The sequence below is a fragment of the Canis lupus genome, chromosome 16 (genome assembly GCF_003254725.2).
Source record: "Canis lupus dingo isolate Sandy chromosome 16, ASM325472v2, whole genome shotgun sequence".
NCBI lineage: Eukaryota > Metazoa > Chordata > Mammalia > Carnivora > Canidae > Canis > Canis lupus.
The window spans coordinates 20952537-20973886 of NC_064258.1; the positions used below are offsets into that span (position 1 = coordinate 20952537).

General features: G+C 49.3%; 1 protein-coding gene across 4 annotated transcripts in view; it reads right to left on the reverse strand.

The window, feature by feature from the left end:
• Nucleotides 1–21350, reverse strand: part of PTPRN2 (protein tyrosine phosphatase receptor type N2) — a 725828-nt gene that overhangs the window by 63235 nt on the left and 641243 nt on the right. For all 4 annotated transcript variants that reach the window (XM_049095287.1, XM_049095286.1, XM_025449397.3 and 1 more), the window contains one exon: nt 534–681. In XM_049095287.1, the coding sequence (XP_048951244.1) occupies nt 534–681 (148 nt within the window). The remainder of the gene's footprint in view (nt 1–533; nt 682–21350) is intronic.

A 21350-nucleotide genomic window follows, 5' to 3' on the forward strand; every position in this document is an offset into this window, starting at 1 on the left:
TATGAGCCTGTCTCCTACTCCATGCAGGTGGCCTCAGGCTTTAAAGAACTGGCGTCATTCTGTGTCTCTTTCTGTGGTGATTCCCAGCTGGGGAGGGGGTCCTCCACACGCGTGTTGGGATAAGCGTGCGGCTGCAAGGTCACTGCTACCACCACCACCCACGTTGTGCCCGCAGTGTGATAGGCGCTGTGCTTGCTGTCCTCAGGGCCTGAGGATCTCAAGGACAACGGGGGGGATCCCAATTACAGGCAGAGAGGAGGCTCAATGAGACTAAGAAATGACTCTCAAATTATGCAGTAATGGCAAACAGAGCAAGTGTTGGTTGGGATGTCGACATCCTCAACCCTGGGCTGTGCTACTGGACCACTACGGAAGAAACTGATTCCATTTTTAGGCCGGGGACAGCCTCACAGCCACGAGAACAGCAGCAGAGACACAAGAGAGAATGGGAAGGTACAGCCCAGCCCTACCCAGCACCCACCTCCCCATCTCCCACCCCACCATGGCCCAGGAGCCCCACACTGGCTACGTACAGGTCAGCACCGCCGGGCAGCGGTTCTTCGGCACATTCTCCTCCCTCTGGGCCACGAGCGAGCTGTTGGGCTCGGCCTGGTAGGCACACAGTGCCTCCCACTCCTTCTCTAGCCGGTTCTTGTTGTTCAAGTGGTCCTCCATGTAGGCCTGAAATGGAAAGCAGAGGGTCAGGGATTGCTGCCTACAGCAACGTCGGGTCCCTGGCATGACCTGGGACATGCTTGCAGCCCACAGAGGTCACAGCCCTCACTCCCGAGTGCATGAGTTAGGAAGCTGCTTCTTTCCAGATCCAGGAAAGACACAGACCAGCCAGATGCACAAATGTGGGAAAGGCTCTTCACATATTTTGCTGTTTGGTTCACAGGTGTTTGTGACATATTCATTCTGGGTACAGAGCCTGGGTGGCAAGAACACTGATATGGGGACGTGGCCTTGTCAGCAATTATGAGCTGACTGTGAAAAAGGAGGACACTGGGTAGACCAGATCCCAGCAACTCCCCCAAAGCTGGTGTAGGTAACGTGTCTACACAGAAGCCGTCTTATAATTGACCCACTTTTCTGAATCCAGTGGGTGTGATGTATTTAATATACAGGACTGCTCAGATGTGTGCAAAATGTTAAACAGCTTGTAGTGGTAAAATAACAACACCAAAAACAACGGAATCCGATAGCCTGACCCCCAGCTGCACGGATCTTCATTTTTCTGGACCCTGGTCTATCAGTAGTGATCACCAGAAGCAGACAAGGAAACGCTTCCAGAGTGTTCCCTCCCACAAAGACCTCCGTGCTGGCTGGCCCTGTCTGTGTGTCCCTGCCCATCCCCATCTGTGCGGCTGAGAAATGATCATGACTTTAAGGAAAAGCCAAACCCCAGCCTGATGGAAATGGTGGTCCTGCCCCGGGACACCTTGTTCGTGGGTCTTCAATGTTTTGGGTATGGACACAGGTGTTCAGCTGTATCCACAAACAGAATAATACACGCACATATAGGTCCAGGTCCCTATGGTTAGGCACCTGTGTCAGGGACTGGTACCTGAGCCCCTGAGCCCCTGCCGGCCCTCACTGTCCTCTCACTCTGGGGAGCACCTGGCCAGGTTGGGCCTGCCCCATCTCTGCCCTGGCAGCTGCTCTGGGCTTGGTGACACCGGAGAAGGGAACGCACATCGGTCTCGTTGGCTTCCTGCTCTTACCACGGTTTGGACTAGAGTTGACTTGTTTTGTGTTTTTCACTTAACAAATACCAACTCTACCCATGCTGGTCTGCAAATCATGGAAAGCCGCTGCCCTGGGTGGGTGCTGTGGGTGAGAAGGCATCACCTGCAGGTTCTGCCTAGCTCAGCAGGTAGGGGGTGATGGGGACACCCTGCCCACATCACCAGGAGGGCCAGCAATGGGCTGTGACCAGAAGCCGGGCCCCGGGTTCTGTCACCTATCCTCTGTGGCCCCTGCTGGAGCCATGGAGGAAACCAGTGGATGGCCTTTTGTGTAGCTGGCAGAGAGCCACACGAGTCACTCACTGAACGCTTTTCTGTGACATACTCATGACCCTCTGAGGCACATGCCATCCTCAGGAACAGAGCCTCCAGCTGCTGTAAGCTGAAGGAGAGGAGCCTGCCCACCCTCCTCGCCAGCGCCCTATGCTGTGACCTCCACCCAGACAGCCCCTCTGGGTTCTTCACAAGAGGAGGAAGTGAATTTAAGTGGCTCCAACCCAGAAAACATCAACTGTAAACTGCTTTTTGTTTGAGACAATCATTATGGAATATTGAATATAAATTTTTTTTAGATTTTATTTATTTATTCATGAGAGACACACAGAGAAAGGCAGAAATGTAGGCATAGGGAGAAGCAGGTTCCCTGCAGGGAGCCCGATGTGGGACTTGATCCCAGGACCCCGGGATCATGCCCTGAGCCAAAGGCAGACACTCAACCGCTGAGCCACCCAGGTGTCCCACAAAATTATTCTAATAAGGACATTTTTGCCTGATATAATGCATTTAAGTTTTGTGAAATATCTGTCTAGCTAAGATATGCTGCGTGAGGGGTCTGGTGGGGAGGGATAGTTTTGGCTGAAGTGTATGGTTTCAGCATTTCTATAGTTACTTTTCTCAAGATGGGCTATCGTCTGTAAGAGGGGCATTGGATGTCACCTTAATCCCTGTAAATGGCAGGTGTTTACATTTTCACATTTACCTCCACAATGGGAAGTTAAATCATGCTGCAAGCTCACTTGAATTTCTAAATTTATAGCAGTAAATGCAAAGTAGGACTGTAGTAAGCAAGCTTGGGTGGTAAGAGGGAGGAAAGTAGATATGGGCTTTTTAAGATTGTGAACAAAGTCACATAAAGATACACTTGATTGTGTTAAACTTGAGATGACTCTTTCTCTTGGCACGTGCTGCTCTGGTCATGTTCTGCTTATCTCAATTTGATCTATTCTGTTAATATTTTATATCATTTATGATATTAAACTGATATAATTTCCCCATTCAAGGTTTTGGCGACTTTCCTTTTTCATGTTTGTGGATAAGATGCTTTCACCTGTGACATGAGAGTATATTTTCATGTTGTCTGTGGGGAAGCTAGGCCTTGGTTGAAAAATAATGTTTTAAACAAAAACAAAAACAGTCTGCCACAATAGCTTAATCCTGGGAGGTCCTGCCTCTCCAGGGTGTGAGAAGTGTGAATTACAACAGATATAGTACCATCCTCAGACATAGTCACCTTCTGGAATACTTAGGTAAATTAACATGTGATGAAACACTACTCATGTTTTTTCCCCCAGAGTGAGCATGTAGCTGGAGCTGTTTCAAAAACTGACATTCTAATACTTTTGTTTTATATATGTGTGTGTATGTGAGAGTGAGAATGGTAGTGATGGTGGGAGGGTATAGTTTTTTTTTTTAAATTTTATTTATTCATTCATGAGAGGCACAGAGAGAGAGAAGCAGAGACACAGGCAGAGGGAGAAGCAGGCTCCATGCAGGGAGCCTGATGTGGGACTCGATCCCGGAACCCCAGGATCATGCCCTGGGCCAAAGGCAGGCGCTAAACCGCTGAACCACCCAGGGATCCCCGGGAGGGTATAGTTTTTAAATAAACTGCACATTTTTATTATACACGTAGCATTCAGAGAAAAGAACAGAAAATGAAAGTAAGCAGAATGAAAACAAAAGCTACTAATAACTCCACTACCCAGAGCTAACCAAAAGGCTTCAATAAACCCTACTCTTCTTGGCACGCGTGTGGGCTGCTTTTCTTCTTTTTTTTTCAGTGCTGATCACCAATCACTTCAGCTTTGGACAATATCCATATTATTAGGACATTCTTGTCTGAGTTGGAAAGAAGCTGAGATGAAACTTTCATCTTATATTCGGAGGAGCCAAGGCCTAGATCCATTAGCCTGAAGCCCCCAGCAGCAAGGTGCAGTACCAAAGCTTGTGTCTGCTGCCTGGGACACTGCTGTTTTGTCTTGACTCCCTGATGCAGCCTCCTCCCCACACCCCTACCTTCACATCCACCTCTCAATTCATTCACAAAGCAACCAGATCACCACTTCTGGTCCCGACACCATTGATTTGAAAAACCACCAATGGAGCCTAGACTAGCACAGTCCTTTGTCCAAGCTTTTACTAACCTGCTCCTTTCTATATCAATAGGACTATTTGTCAATGTTTTGGGACACCCCCCCACCCCCACTGCACACCACTCCACATCACCATCATCCTCTACACTTTGTTTATGCTGATTCTTCTGTAATTAATCTATCCTGACTTTAAGGTCAGTGCAAATGCCACCACCTCTTTTGTGAGTCTGGGATGTGCCTATTGCCAGTCTCTCTGATCCTCATTTCCTACAACCCCACCCTCTTTGTCGGACACTTACTATTTTAAAAACTATGTGACATTAATCATGTTTTGCTTTGCGCTATAGCTTGGGGGTGTCAGGATGTTCTTCCTCTCAAGAGATTAAGATTTTTGGGAATGGAGCCAATGTCTCATTGGCATGTGCTTTGGGCCCATAATCAATGTTTGTTAGATGACTGCTCATAACCTGGAAATTTCTAGAACTAATTTGTACTACAGATAAACATTTTATGTCAATGATGGTATCCAAAAAATTGCCTTCCAATCTTCTGAAGTTGGAAGGATTGCCCCAAAAGGTAACATAAGGACTTTGGAATGTTTCATTGTATATTTCCTCACCTCCTTCCTTTCTGGGTTATCCAGCTAGCATCTTTATAATCCACGCCAAGTAGGTGCTGCCACATTCTAACGCCTTGTGGCACCCCTGATGTAATGCCACCCTTAGGAACTTGGAGGCACCACAACAGTTGAGAAAGCTCTCCCCCCCTACAACCCTCCTATTCTTCCTTCTGAGTGTAGGCTGCACACTGTCTCCTCCAGTCCTTCTCTGTCATCGTGTGAACTCTGTGCACTCGGCAAGTGCCTCTTGTTTGGGATGTAATAGGTGTTGTCACTGGTGTGATGAGGGATGTTCTAGAACCTGTTGCACCAGGAGCTGTAAGCATCTGCTGGTTAGGTACCCACATTACTTTACACAGCCCCCATTCCAGGCTCTTGTACCTCTGAATTGAAACTTAAAGAAAAAAGCCCTGGGATACAAGAAATACTAGTTCATAGTACTAGTTTATAGTAGTAGAAGGGAACCGGCCACATGCAGGTGGGATCCTGCCATGATGCACACTCTGAAAATGTAAATGAAATGAAGAGTTGGTGGTCAGTATTGATTCAATTTGAAGAGCTTAGATCAATTAATTTTGATAGCTACTGCTGGTTTTTAAGGAACATTTGAAAGCATGTTTTTAATCTTTTAGAGTTGCTCACTATACCCTAATATTTTGTGGTGACAGAGGTAGAGGTTGTGCAAAGGTTCTTGGCTGGAAGAACTCCATCAGGGGGATTTTACTCCAGCTGGTTTTAGATGAGTCCTGAGTGGGGAGCTGTCTAAACCTTCTTGAATTTTGATACTTCCCTGGAACCTAGAGTTAATGGGCTTGCAGAAAAGATAATCCCCAGATAAACTGTGGGGAAAAGCCCACAGGTCCCAGAATGTGGGTTTTCTGAGTTAGTAACTGGCACACACTGGCTGATACTGGCCTCAGGCTCCATGGCATCAGCAATTACAGCAGGCTGAAGATGAACCAGCATTTCTTTTGAATTTTTTTGCCCAGTAAGAATGACACCAGCTTTCATAAGCCCTATTTTATGAGATATTAACCCAGTCAGAGGTTCTGCTCAATCTCCCTCATGAGTCCAGTTCCCCGTCTTGTCCCTGTTTTTCTAGCTCATGCTACTACACCGTTGATAGGGAGACTATAAGCACTTTCTAGGTCACAAGGACTATGTGCTACCAGATGACAGAGTGTCCGTGTGTCAGACAAACTGAGTGGCCTCCACATTTAATGGGATGATGTTACACAGAATCCCAAACCTTTGGGACAAAAATGTTACTGCTTGGAGACATGTCCACAAATTTGTCAAGATAGCTTAAATATTTTCTGCAGCATTTTCTGATCAAATTGTCAGCATTGTGAGGTTAAGAAAGCAATTTCTAGAACTATGGGGCATTTGGGATGCTCTGGAGCATGATGAGGTTTTATTAATAATCACAAGAGCACTTTGTATCTTCAGGAGATGATTTTAGCTACCGTCCACAAAGCCTTTATGAAAGCCTCAAGGAGCTTTTGCTGAATTGGAAAGCAGTAAAATGGAGCAGGTGCCAGACTTGATTTTGCAAGCCTTCTCAACAGTGTAATACACAAAGGGTCGCTCCCCACACAGCTATTTTTTGGCAAACCACCTCATCTCACTGACCCTTAGCTTACTGTTACTTAACATGGGGATCATAGTCTGTATTTCTGAAGGTGGTTCTGAGGGTTGACGGGGTCACTATGGGAAGCTGCTTTTGAACTATAAAGTGTATACAAGCAGGAAGGATGCTGATCATGGTGGGTCTCAGCTTTTCATCAGAAAAAGAGGGAATCTCTTAAATCCTCTTCTGTATTCTGTGACTTCACTGCGTGTTCTGGAGAATGCTTCCTGTTACCTAATGAAATATGACCAGTGAATCTCCAGAAATAGCAGCCATGTAGTGCAGCCTGAATGCAGAAGTCCAGGAGCAGCTGCAGAGGTGCCACTGCTGGGGATGCGCCATCGCTGTGAGTGTAGCGACACCACCGTAAATACTACCAGAGAGGTAAGTAACACGCAGCTCCATTGAAGCACGTAGTTCATAGCTTCACAGTTGTATTCTATTTACCAGGGACAGTGGTCTTCCTAAAAAACTCAGTTTCTGCATTGTGTGGATAGAACCAACACGTGCTCAGATTGCCGTGTTGAGTTTGCACCCACTCGACCATGAAATCACGGATGGTTCCAGAACTCGCCCCCTCCTCCTACGTGCTCCCTTTTGTTGATTACTGCTTGGAGAGGGAGGTATTTCATGGCCAGTCTTGAGGTGTCACTGGAAAACACTAGCCTAAGGGCAGGTGTGAAATCAAGCTGCTAATTAAAAAGATATTTTCCAGTGTGGAAAGAGGGTGCTAATCCTGTGGTGCTTCTGACTTGGCGCCCTCAGACCACGGCGTGATTGGAGACTGTTTCACGGGCACCGTTTTATGTTTAGTGTCAACAGCAGGGACCAGTTTCCAGGATCACTAAGGAAATAATCCCACTTATTAAAACGATTCTGTTTCACCACCTGCGACAAGCCAATGTCCACCCTTCGGTGCCACGGTAACAGAGCATGCAGGCTTGTCAAGGGTTGTCTGTACCCAGGCCGCAGGGCCAGGGCCACACAGATTATAGCCTCCAAAGGCCCTCTGCCAAATCCACGTGGAGCGGCTGGCTGGGCCCGAGGAACAGCAAAGTTTAGCTCCGTTAAATGTCAGAGAATTGATATGCTACTTTGGCATCCCTTACCACCAGCAGTGGAGGGGTGAGGCGCTAGGAAGTGCAGGTGGATTCATCATCATTAAAGAGAACAGTAGAAACACGTCGCTTTCATGGAATACCAACACTCACGAGGATGGAGGACTACGTGGAAATAAGCAAAATGGCATCTGCCCAGCGTCACGTCCCCTCAGTCAATATCTACGAAAACTGTCAACATTAGCACAAAACAGTGTCCTCCCAAGTGTCTGGAGACCTCTACTGCATTGTGGGTCCTCAGATATGAAGCAAATAGAAAGCATCCCAGTCAAACTTCATTTTATGAGAATGCTGCCAGAAGGAAACACCTGGCCATTGTGGCAAAGGTATTGTAAAGAAAGCTGGGGTTTTGGAAGACCCGATTTTTATGAGGGAAGCTTTGTTCCCATTCCTTTCTTTACCTTGATGCCCATTACTACATGACTTTATGGATGTGACAATCAAACCTTTTGTCAGAGTGAAGAATACAACCCATTTACCTTTCCCTTCCTCATGAGAAGACCAGAAGGCTCGTGCTTTAAAATCAGGTAGAGGTAGATTAATGCCTTTAAAAGCAGGGAGTAAGCTGCTTCTGCTGCCATTTGGGGGAAAGGTGGGCCTTTTTTCTCTCTATAAAAATAAACATTGCCAGCTGTCTTCATTAATACATTAAAGGGAAATGTTTATGTTAAATGTTTGAATTCCCACAGTAAGAGGTTTGAATTCTGAGCAGTAAATACGAAAAGAGGAAAGGAGAACTCTGGTAGGGTCCACTGTCCTGACTTCGCTTCTACAGCCTGGGAGCCGCAGTGTCAGCTGGAGGCTTGGTAAGGAAAGAGGCTCTGCCCGTGTGCACAGCGCTGCATCTGACACGCTTTATATGTTACTCATTAACATTATGAGGGGGCATCTGAAGATACTTGAAATTCAAAATTAGGAATTCAAAACAGCACATTCAAACTCAGAGGAGGACGGATCTAGTTAAATGATCAGAGGGTAGTTTTCTCAGCTTAGAAAAGATTTGCTAGAAACAGGAATCATAAACCACACGATTATATTCAAATTGCCCCTGACTGTGAAATGACAGAGCAACGAGGTGAGGCCCCACGCCAAGGGCACCATCTGCCTGCCCGGCGTGTCTCTTCCACGTGCCCAACCTCTGCACTTCTTCTCACCTGCCACGGGGCTGATGGTCTCATTGGTGGTTACAATACGCATTGCTCCGGCTCTGCAAACATACAGCAGATAGACAATGTTTTGCCTTTAAAACGGCAAAAAACACAGACCCAGAAAAGGCCAACTCAAAGCATGTTCCTGTGTTGTCAAGACGGAGTTGACTCGGGAAAAGCAAACACAGTTTGGCATTCAGCCTCTGGGTCATGTGTACAAAAAACCTAAAGAAGTATGCGTGAGGAATAAATGAAAGGCCACGTGGTTCTCCTCCTTTTTATTGCATTTTAAGAATCGTTTCCATGGAAATTCGTTTTGAGGAGGCAAATGTTCCACGCATATTTGCAGTGAGTAACTCGCCTTGTTTATCCCGGTGAAGTTGACCTGCAGGAGCATCATGTGAGCAGAACTAGCTTCACCAGCAAGTGTGAACTGACATCATTTCCCCCAAATTTTCCCTCTGAAAGCTCCCTGGGTCACGCAGTCTCTGCAGCCCAGGAGTCCCTGAAAGCTGTTCTCAGGGCTCTCTCCCCACAACCTAGCCATGCACTCCCACGCTTCACAGGGTAACCAAGCAGACTGGGGTCTGGACGGGAAGATAAAATTATGGACACAGTGGAGAAAAGTTCAAGGCTCGGAGAGGGAGTGCCTGGCTCACACACTCAGCTCAGGCGCAGAGGGGAGTGGACATGGTGACAGAACGACGGGCAGAATGGACAGAAAATAAAACATGCTGGCTTTGAGGCTGTGAACACTGAATTCTCTGTTGTATTTAAAGATCCTTCTTTGTAATTGAAAAATAAAACACATGCAAGAACTAGGAAAATAAAAGTTGTAAAGAAAATGTCATGTTTTTCAAAGAACGACTGGGAAGCCCCCCTGGGCAGGAGTGTCCGGGGCCGGCATTCCCTGGGCTTTTGGAGGGTCAGAGAGAATGCAAGGTGCATTTCTGCAAAGCCACCAGTGAAAGGCACCTGACAACAAATTGAATCTGAGTTATGCAGACTTTAACTAATTGGGAGCTTTATTAGAGTCTTGGGTCTTGGTTTTCTACAGCTAGAACAGAGTCCAGAGTCACAAGAAATCGTATTAACAATACCGAGGTCTTGACCAGGGATGAAAGAGACTGCAGGGCATTTCCCGGAATCAGTGAGTGAGCAACCAAGCGGCAGGATGGGCTTCCTGGGTGCAGGATGGAGCCCGGCCTCCTTGGGAAGACCCCCCTGCTTGAGGGAATGATACCCGCTCATCGAATACGTGCGTGATTTCCACTAAGCGTCACTTGACAGACGTGGAGAAAAAGAAAACCACGACTTTCTGAAGACTTATGACGGAAATCTCGATGGCAAGTGTTAATAACGAACACAATCTGTCCCGGACAGGTTCTGATGAATAAACTTCAAGAAATAAGCAGGTTGGTCCTTTGCACCTCCTGTTATTAAGCAGGACAGAGGGAGGAGGTTTGCTTCCTGCGGGGCGCCGTGCAGCATGACGCAGTGCTCCACATGTGCATGCGGGCGCCTCGCTCTCTGCAGAGAGACCGAGGGGGGAGCCACATGCGGCAGCAGCAAGTGCGCTGCTCTGGGCTTCAGGATGTCACTCTCCAAGGAGCTCCACCAGCTTTATAAATAATTTTCTGAATCTTACCTCATTTAACATCTTAGAAATTAAGGTTATGTGTACACAGCTTAACATACAAAGATAAATACTTACAAGCAATGGAAAATAATCGAGAGAATTATACCTTATTTCCCACACGTGTATGGGTACTGATGTTTAAATTTAGGGCAAGGAGGGTCCTTGACATCATGAGTGAAAGCTGAAGTCCCCCTCTCACTGTAGAAGACAGACCCGAGCCACACTATTTCAGACTCCTGCCCCTGTGTTGGTGGGTTAGTGATTTATTCCTCTGTTATTCACGTAGTTAGCATGTCGGAAGAGCCAGGGCACTGGTGTGTTCCAAGGACCCAGCAAAGACTCTGTCCTCATGGGGTTGGTTTGTTCAGGTGGAGAACAGACCACATACAAAATAAACACACACATTAGAAAGATAACAGTAACGTGGTAGGAACACACAACAAAGAAGTGAGGGGTGCGGGAAGCAGGGGGTCAGATCCCAGGAAGGGAGACCCCTCTGCAGGGCTGAGTCCTGAGGACATCCTGCAGGACAGGAAGGGCTCATGACACAAAGCCCCTGGGGGCATCACAGGGAGACAGAGCAGCCAGGTGGAGAGCCCGGGCGGGAATGGATCTGGCACAGTCCAGAACCAGAGAGAAAGCCAGGGCAGCCTGAGCCAGGGGTGGGAGGCGGGGCAGTGGCCAGAGCCTGGGCCCCAGGTTGGGGGGCAGATTGCAGGCATCTGAGGCCTGCAGTGAGTGCAGTGGGAAGCCACCAGAGTGTTTTCAGCAAAGGGGCACATAATGGTGACAGCGATTTTGAAAGGTCATTGTCGCTCCAGGCAGGGGCCATCCACACATGAGCCTGAGGGCTGACATTCAGACATACCGGCGAGGGCCGGGGGGCGGGGGGGGCTCGGAGATGCGGGTGGGGGTGTCATCTATTCTAGAGGCAGAACTGCCAGGATTCACTCACGGAGCAAATTAGAGGATTTTAGTCTATTTGATAGAGATTGCTCATTTGATTATCCAAGCTGTTCTCCCTATATGCCTGAATTTCTATAATCATTCAGTCTGTAAAATATTCCATGACTGGTTCAACTGCAGTGGGGCAAGGGCCTATGGATCTGGTCAAGCAAGGTAGACTTCATCTACCCCAAGTCAAAGGTTGAGGTAAAATCTGAGAAATTCCATCAACACTCCTGGTGTTTCCATTGACCTTTGTCCTTCTGTCGCCTGGACGAAATGCCCAGGTAGTTGATAGCACTACCTGGTTGTCGACATCACGGCAGTGCCTCCAAAGTACCGCAGAAAATTAACAGCCAAGGGCTTAACCCAAAATTCAAAATGTAAAATCAAACAACTATATTAACCTGGACTGCTCTGATGTATGTGTCCATGAGTAAGGTAATCCTAAAACACAGACAAAGGTGTGCAATCATGTGGCACCCATGGACGCCAGCATGGCAGTGCCAGCAGCCCACGAGGGCCCGCCATGGTGCCCTGGGTCATCACTGCCATTGTGACCTGCTTCCCCGATGACACTAAACAATTCCAGGGAGACCCGTAAACTGGAGCAGAACGATGGCATCAGTGCACCAAAACATATTTTTAAGAATATTTTAAAGGTGGAAACCAAGAAGGCAACAGGTTTGAGGAAATGAGCATTTTTAGGAAGCAAAGAGAGAACACCTCAGTATCTCCGATCACCACCTGCCTGGGCTCCCTGGGCGCCGCATAGAGGGCAGCTCAGAGCTGTCCGGGAACGACAAGGGAGCCCCTGGGGGCCACCTGCCCGCCTGTCAGCACATGGCTTCAGCAGAGCCTGAAGCCCAGGGACCGTGCCTTCCACACCAAGCTTCCTGGGCTTCTAGAAACCTGAACATTGAACCTCCTGTTCATAGCGACACTGGGTCTAACCAGATGGTGCTACCAACTTAGTATTTTAGTCCATGCCATTAGCTCAGTGGGAAAAATCAGGACAAAGAAATAAATATAAGATACATCTTAGGTACTCCCAAGAGGCCAATTATTTCACTCCTTACAGTCTCTGCACTGCTGGCATGGAGCCTGGCACAGTCTTGGTGGTCAATAAATATTTGTTGTCTGAGTCCCAGCCTTGAGAATGGGCGACAGCTTGGCGAACCCTGGCATTAAGGCTGGCCCTGCGTGGGGGCACCTGAGTTGAAGGTGACAGAACCACGGCAGCATCGCCAAGGAGGAAATCCTCCTGGATGAACGGATACCAGGGCTCCATTTAACAATATTTACTATTTATAATCTTAAATGAGCACTCAGAAGTGGGGAAAGGCAGGTTTCTCTACTATTAGACAAGTTTCCATTTATTTTAGAATAGTCTCATATATTTTGATTTGTTTCAGCTGTGGCTCCTTTCCCTTGGCTGGCTTACAGACTCTCTCACCTTTGCTGGGATATTCGGAAGTATTACATAATCCATTCCTGGAATGCATGAGCAGCTCTGGAGCCTATAAAATATTCATTCACTTTCAAAAATATTTGCACCCTGCTGTCAACAGGGACAAATTCATACAGAGTAGCAGAAAGTGGCTGCTTTAATGGCACATGTGTCCCTCAAACCTCTCTTTCCACTAAAACATTTTCTTCGAAATTATTTTCATAAGAAAGATTAACAATTTCAACATTAGCTGCTAATCCCCTTTCATTTAAAACTCTGCTGATAAAATTCTTTGCTTGTCATTCAAATAGTAAGTAATAATTATAGATTTGAGGCTTCCATCTCTGGCTTCATTAATGGTAAATTGCATGCAAGTCTGAAGCATAAGTCCGCTTTGATACATCTCAAAATGCAATTTCCACAGCTTCCCTGGGCTATGTACAATTAATTATACAGTTAATAAGGGAAATATGTTAATGAAAGGAACATTATTCATCCAGACCACCTGCCTTTACCAAATATCTTTTGTGTGTTTCTCTTCTTTTTGTAATTTTGGTCTATAGACAGTAACAACAACCGCCACCCCCTCCCCACAACCCCACAACGGACAATGTGGTGATTTTTAAATGTCTGTCTGCTAGTCGGCAGCCCCTACAATTAACATAAGTCTAAAGAAAAAGATAATTCAATTTTGTGGTATTTCTACTAATTTCTGATTTTTAGGAGTTTAAAATGTCTACCCATGGCATTTGGAACTCTCAAAACAACTGTAAGAATTCGCTGCTAAGGAGTCTAGCTTCTACCAACAACATGTTCACCTGACAGACAAATGGGCATCAGAGGATCTGCACGAAAGACAATGCGGCCCCCAGCTGCTCTCCACCCCTGTTCTCTCCTCACGCATCTCCTAAACCCCTGTGCTTGGCAGTAAGTAAATCGTTCCATCCATAAAATCCAAGCTTGACCACAGCCACCTTAGCACAGGAACTGATGCTAACTTTAACAAAGGAAGTTACCGTTTCTAACGCTTTGATGTAAACAGAAGTCAGAAGAGTTTAACTGGAAGAGCAAACTGTCGGACAAAGTTACCTTTCTGCTTATTTGTTTTAATTTTATTTATTCATTTATGAGAGATAGAGAGACGCAGGCAGAGGGAGAAGCAGGCTCCCTATGGGGAGCCTGATGTGGGACTTGATCCCAGGAGCCTGGGATCATGCCCTGAGCTGAAGGCAGATGCTCAACCGCTAAGCCAGCCAGGCAACCCTCTACTTCTGTTTTATAAATTACTCGAACAACTTGAAAGAATGTGCTTGCAAATGGCTTCACAACAAATCGTTGTCAATATAAATTAATACGTGATCTTTAGAATGAGAAAAGAAGACTTTGATTTCAGCTGCAGCCATGTCCCTTTGACATATGAGAAATCCTTAAAGCTGCAGGGTATTTAGAAATTCCATTAAGATACAAAAGTCAACAAGAAACCAATGCTGGGTTCCAAAGAGCTGCCAGGAAAGGCAGGGATACAAGAGGAAACAAGTCACGGAAATGCAGCTCTAAGATAACCAAGCCCTGGAGTGGCCTCCTGTTAAATTCCAGCAGAGAAGCTGGGTCTCCAAAGCGGGCAGCACCCAGAGCCACCTGTGCACCCACAGGTTCCTGAGGCCGACACTCAGGGCGGAGTGGTGAGATGGAGGAACCGGGGTCCCCCGTCTGCTCTGGCCACGCTGGCTTCCATGACTCGGGCAGCACCATTGTCTTGAAGCCCTTGAGGAGCGGGTTTTGAAGAGCTATGGCCGCAGGCTGTGTGCCAGCAGGCCTGTGCGTGTGAGTGACCGGGCACCCCCTCCCCACGTGGATGGTCAACTACAAAATTCACATGGCCACTTCCAGGCCGCTGTTACAGGAGCCGATTTTCTCAAAGGCCCAACACCATCGCCCTCCCCCTCCTGACAAGGCAGCCCTGGGGACAGCGTCTTCACTCAGAGACAACAATGGTGGGCTAACAGAAGACCCTGGAGAGGAGCAGGGTGGTTGCCTAGCAGCACAGGCCGCCCCCCCACCACAGGATGGCAGGTCTTCCCTGGGCAGTGCCTGGGCGCCCTGAACCAACAACAATGACTTTCCCGATGACTCCCTGCTGAGGGGCTTAGGAGAAGAGAGTTCCAGCGAGTGCAGCCTGGGCAATGTCGGCCGGCCCCACAGACACGAATTTTCTCTCCTAGAGTTTGGATGGGAGATGCTGGATCCTATAGCAGCACGTTATCAGGACAGACTCACAAAAATTCTGAAAGTACCCCTTGCATCCAGGACGTTTCAGGTTTTAATTTCCTAGAAACAATAGGCTACGTGCTGTGAGGAGTAAACAGGAATGGGGCAGAATCAACGGCACAAACGCCTGGAAAGCTCATAAAGCTCATACAAGAGCCCGCATCTCTCGTCCCCTCTCACTCAGAGGGACGAGGCCAGAGCCTCCTCTACTTTCCTGCAGCTTCCCAGCAGCGGGACCCTGATGTGTGGGGAGGACACAGAGTGAGGCTTGGTCGTCAGCCACCACAGCCAGGTGCCGGGTGGCAAGTGTTCTTCATTCCATGCCTTTGACATGAGGCATGTGAGGTAGAAAAGAGAAGGGAGGCGATCTATCAGAAATTATCTTCACTTTCTTAGGGTGAACAGTTAGACATAAGACTATCAAATATATTTTTAACCTTTCTCCAGCTTAACTGCCAATCCTACGGCAGACTGCCCGCACCCTACACCCACGAGTCCTCAAGGTTTGATGGGTGAGGTGAGACTGTGCTGTCAGATGTCATCCCGCCTGCTCTTCTGTCCCCGTGCATGCAGCTCCAGCACCTGGGGCCACCCCTGCCAACAGCTGCCTTTGTTGTGGCCACAACATGGATGCCACCTGGATCCCGTCCGCGGCCGCTGGCCATCGGCACTGAGGGTCCACTCGGCTGCCCACCCTGCCCACTGGCCAAGGCTCCTGGCAGTGCACACCTGCAGACAGCTCAACATGGACTCATGGGGCAGTGAGCACCTCCTGATGCAAGGTGACCCCTTCGCCTGCACACGGAAAGGGATGTGTGGGAACCAGTCTGAATGACGTCATTGCCTGGCTTCCTCTGACAAGAGCTTGCCACCGGTATAGGTCTCATGAAACTGGCTCTCACGTGCGGCTGTCAAGGTGATGCAAAATCAAAGGGCATATCCCCTGTTCCCTTTGTTTAACTCTCTGTAAGTCTTCTATTCCCAGGGACGTGAGCAATGGGGCGACCTGAAGAGCCTCCCCCACAAGACGTGTAGAAACACTGATTAAGGGCACAGTCAGATTTTCATAAGATGAAGGGAAATCCTCTGAAATCCAGGATGAGGACAACAGTGACATGGGTAGCTTGTGACCTGAAGGCTCTCAAGCCCCCGAGAAAGGGAGAGCACACAACTTCCTGCACCTCAAACCCAGGTGTTGGCTTTCCTGTCCATGTGGGGTTTTGGGGGCAGAAGGTAGAAGGTGGATGTAGGAGTCCACAACCCCTACCCCTCCTTGCACACCAGAGCCCTGGTGAGACCCTGTCCCCAGGGAAAGGGCTTGCTTGCGGCATGAGAAAGAATGTCTGTTTCCGCATGGATTCAGGATGGGAAAGTGTTTGCACCACAGGCCTCGTCTAGGACTGAGGCTCAACCGTACAATATGTGGGTGGTCTGAAGGCCTCCAGGAGAGGAACCAATATGAACATGGTCCGGCTCCACGGGAGCCCAAAGTGTCTGGCAAAGTAACCCGAGAACCTCTCTCGAGGTGATCACCCTCGGCATGGTTTCATGAAATTCTGGAAGTCACAGAACCTGCCAGAAACAAACTCCCATGAGCAACTCAGAAAACACATCAAAGAGCAGGATCAGATTCAGAAGAACCTAGATGACAGAGCATTAGGCAGAAACACAAATAATACATCTATGAAGACTGAAGCTATTGCAATGGGGGTCAACAGGAGAAGAACAGCATGGCGGGCAGTTTTGAAAAAGAATGAAGAGATCAACCATGAATGAAAATGATGCTCCTTGCAATCATCCATGCAATGGGTGGATTGCATACCAATTAGACGCTGCTGAAGAGAAACAGTGCAAACTGGACAACAGCCCCGAGGGAAGCCCCTGGAATGCAGGTGGGGGTACAAAAAGAGGACACGTGGAAGAGACGCAAGGGCACAGGAGCACACGTGCCCCAGATGCTTCTACAAGAGCAGAGAGCACAGACGGTCACTTGTTGGCTGTGAATGGCCTGTCGTTTCTGAGGACCAATGCATGGCGGTTTTTTCTTTTCTTTTTTAAAGATTTTATTTATTTATTTATTCATGAGAAACACAGAGAGGAGAGAGAGAGGCAGAGACACAGGCAGAGGGAGATGCAGGCTCCATGCAAGAAGCCCAATGTGGGACTCGATCCCAGGTCTCCAGGATCATGCCCTGGGCTGAAGGCAGTGCTAAACTGCTGAGCCACCTGGACTCTGAGGACCAATGCAAAACAGGGATTCTCTGATGGAGGAATTCAGTCAGGCTGGAGCGAAAGTAGGAATAGAACAGGTCTGCACCAAGACCGGGCCCAGGGAGACCCCAGGACAAGGGAGTGGGTTCTGGAGGAAAGTGGAAGGATGTGCATGGCAGCCGCTGTGCTGGCCACAAACTGCCTCCTCAACGGCTGCGGCATCACAGATAATGGGATTTTTAAAGTAATGAGAAACAATTAACGAGTCTTGGACTATTGGCTAGTCTACTATGCCAGCAGGAGGATTTGCCAGAACATTTTCAGGCAAACACGTCAGAGCGCAGTGGTCTAGACCCTGTGGGTCCCCAGCTTGTTTGTCACATGTGCTCTCACCTCCTAGCAGACAAACATGGGTAAGTGGACAAGTGGATGCCGCTTTCCCTATTTTCCTGTTCAAGGAGCCACAGCCGTCGTGTGAGGATCAGGCATGAGCCTGCACGTGGTGGCTCAGTCTGGCTTGGGTGTGGCCCGGCTTCATGCTACTTAGTCCTTTACAGACTGCGGCCCTAGGGACTGCTGCAGGGCTCCCAGGAGCTGTGCTGTTGCCCACCCTGCCTTCCACTCACCCCAAACAGCTGCTCCTTTCTGACCAAGACTGTGCCCAGTCAGTACCCTCGGGGCCAGCTCCCCTCAGCCTCCCTGTCCACTGCACACCTTCACAGGGAATGAAGAAATCTTCCCAGCAAAAGAGCATGACTTGGCCTTCGGATGTTCCAGCGTTTTCTAGACGTCCACGCCTCCTCAGATGGACTGTAAACTTCTCCGGAGTGAAACACTCATCACTACTTCACTCGGGCATGTGGACTGATTTTTATCCAATGCCTGCTATATCCAAGGGCTGTGTGCTCGATGCCAAGGACACAAAAATGAGCAAACTCAATGGATGCTTGTCCGCATATGAGTTATTTGTGGAACGACAGGCTCTGTGCAATTTCAAGAACCGCGTTTTAGACAGCGTTAAATTTTTGCGTTCGTTTGCACAGACACAATCACATTGCTCCATCCTGGGCCGGGAACCGTGCTGCTGCCGGTGCATTCCTCTGCACCGTCTAGAGGCAACTGAACAGGCCAGGATGGGGGTGGGGGGAGATGTGAGCATCTCTCTGTGGCTTATCCTGTCAGGTTGATATCAGGGAAGCCCCAGTAGGTCCCTGGATGCTCAGAAAGTATTTCCTGCTCACATATATGTGAATGAACACCCTCCATGTCCTGTTTTGGGCACCGATTTTGATTTCTCATAGACATGAGCTCCTAGACCTGCTAACTACCAAATGCAGTGTTTGATTATTTAACTTAATTCAACGAATATAATTGTATGTCTGACTTCACTTACTCTGCTTTACCCAATTTACATACTACGAGAAGGTCTAACAAGCAGGGGAAATGTTCTAGCCTCATCCTAGCACTTTAAATAATAAAGCAGATGTTAAAAAACAACACAGCAGATCACATTCCTCCATCAAAAACACAATAAATAATCCACGCGTCCCTATAAAGACTGAACAACAGAATTGACACTCTTTGCTTGTGTCAAGATCAAGCTGCTGAGAGTCACCAATGTCCCAGCTGCCAAAGGAGCCTCGGGTGCCTCAGGAACGGTTGTGGGGCAGGGGCAGCAGCACTGTGAGAGCGGTGCGGATACAGGGCACCGTCCCTCCTATCCCCAGCAGCAGGGAACCTGGGGGTCGGGAACGTCTCTGGTGCAGAGCACCTGGCTCCGGGGCTCAGCTCCCAGAACATCTGGCTGGGTCAGCCCCCCCGCCCCCCGCACCCCTTCCACTAAGGAGGTGCTCCTGGCCTGTCCCTCCTGCCCTGAGCACCTGTCCCCAGGGCCTAGCTCATGGGTGGAAACCGTCAGGCCCTATGTAAGGGCGGCCACATGCTGTTACTGAATTAAAGCCCAGTGGCTACTTCCCTTCCCAGGTGGCCTCCTGCAGAGCTGCCTTCTCCCAGAGTAACAGTGACAGGCTGGGAGGTGGGGCCAGGGCAGGAGGTAGGGGCTGGGGGCAGGAGGCAGGGAATGTGAGCCTGGAAGGAGCAGGAGCTATGAATGCTTTGCCAGCCCATCTCTGGGGCCCTGCGCAGCTCTCAGGGTGCGGGGTGTGCAGGCTGCAGAGCCGGGCACAGGCAGTGTCATCGCTTGCTCAGGCCCTGCAGTGCATGGGAAACACGATGGGAAAGACCAGGGCCTGGCACCTGGCTCAACTACAGAAGACATGGGGTAGTTCAGGCACCGGCACTTGTCACAGGCTCACAGCGTCCCCACCTTCCTGCGTGGAAGCCCCCACCCCTGGGACTCAGGGCATACCTGTATTTGGAGGTGGGTCTTAAAGAGGTAGCTAAGGTAAGACGAGGTCACTAGGATGGGCCCTGACCTGGGGTGCCCAGTGTCTTGGTAAGAAGGGGACATGAGGACACACACACACGGAGGGACACCCACTGAGGACACAGGGAGAGGACGGCCGCCCATACACAGGGAGAGCGGCCCGGGAGGAACCAGCCCTGTGCACGACTGGATCTTAGCACTGTGGCCTCCAGGATCGTGAGGAAGTCCATCTCTGCTGTTCCAGCCCCCAGGACAGGTCCTTAGGGAGGAAGACCGAGCAGCAGCCAGGCACTCGGGACTTTCGGGGGCGCCCTCCCCACTCATGTCACCAGGAACATTGTTTTTAGAATAGGAAACGACACTCCTGGCCCACCTCACAATGCTGGTGTGCACGGGAAACGTCGTGAGGCTTGGAGCCTGCCAGCCTCCCAACCTGGTGATGCATGTCTCTGTTCCAGGGGGACCTTGCGGAGGGTTCATTTTTGTGGTTCGTACTGAAACTTCCTCCAAATCCATCGCTAGCAGAGCCCCTCCCACAGGTGGAAGAGTCAGTCACACAGGGGACAAGAGCACCTCGGCTTCACTACAGTGCCGAGGTCCGTACACTGTCGTCAGCATGAATGCGCAGAACGTGTGCACATTCAGAGGCCGGTAGCCCTGCAGCCCCGAGGGGACACTTCTGAAGCCGTTCTCAGGAGGAACAGTAAGAGCTCCCAAATGTTGGAAGAGTTGCTCAGTCTTATGTACAATGAGAGAAATGTAAATTAAAACTGCTTTAGGGGCATCTGGATGGCTCAGTCAGTGAAGTGTCTGCCTTCCAGCCAGGTCGTGACCCCAGGGTCTGGGATCGAGCCCCATGTTGGGCTCCCTGCTTTATGGAGGGCCTGCTTCTCCCTCTGCCTCTGCCGCTCCCCCTGCTTGTACTCTCTCTCTCTCTCAAATAAATAAATAAAATCTTAAAAAACCTGCTTTAAAATATCATTTCCACACATCAGCAGCAAAGATGAAGGCTGGCCATACCCAAGGCTGGGGAGCATCTGGGGTACAGGCACCGTGTTTTACCGAGCTGGTAGGAATGTCCATCAGTCAAACGTTTGGCAGGAAGTTTGCTGATACCTCCCCAAATAAATGAAACTGCATCCTCAATGACCCAGGGTCTTCTAGACGTTTAGCCTGGGATTATTTTCACATATGCTGTGTTTGAAGTGGCGAAATTTGAAAACTGCCTAAATCACCCCTAGCAGCATAGGTGACTGTAAATGGAGTAACAGAGAACTAAGGGTCTGTCAAGACATGCAGAGCAGAGTCATGTACTCCTATGGAGCCCCCTCTCAGACCCTGGGTCCCATGAAGGACTGTGTTCCGTTCCAAGCAGCAAACACCTGACAATAACGTTGGCTCCGGGGTGGGGATTGAGGGGCAGTCACCTCACGGTGAGGATGGCGGCCAGAGTGCCATGATGCTCATTCAGGCCTCAGGGAGGGAAGGAGCCTCACAGAACTGCATCCTTTTAGAAAGACTATGAGGTCCTGGTTGTAAGCTGCCCGAGGCCATGCTGTGCCAGCCTGCAGTCGGAGCACCTGCCGCCAGCCTTCCCAGGTAAGCAGGGGACTTGGGGCCTGGGGAGTATGAAGGAGCACTTGACCCAGGAGGCCGCTGGGACGGAAATGGTTGGGGAGGCTGGAGAAGGAACGTGGGACACCCAGGAGGCAGAGACATGGGCGAGGCAGGGCTCTGCCAGCGCCGGGGTCCCCACTGTGGGCACAGTGCTCGCCAGCCCTCGCAGGCCTTCCACAGCCCTCAGTCAGCTGCTGAG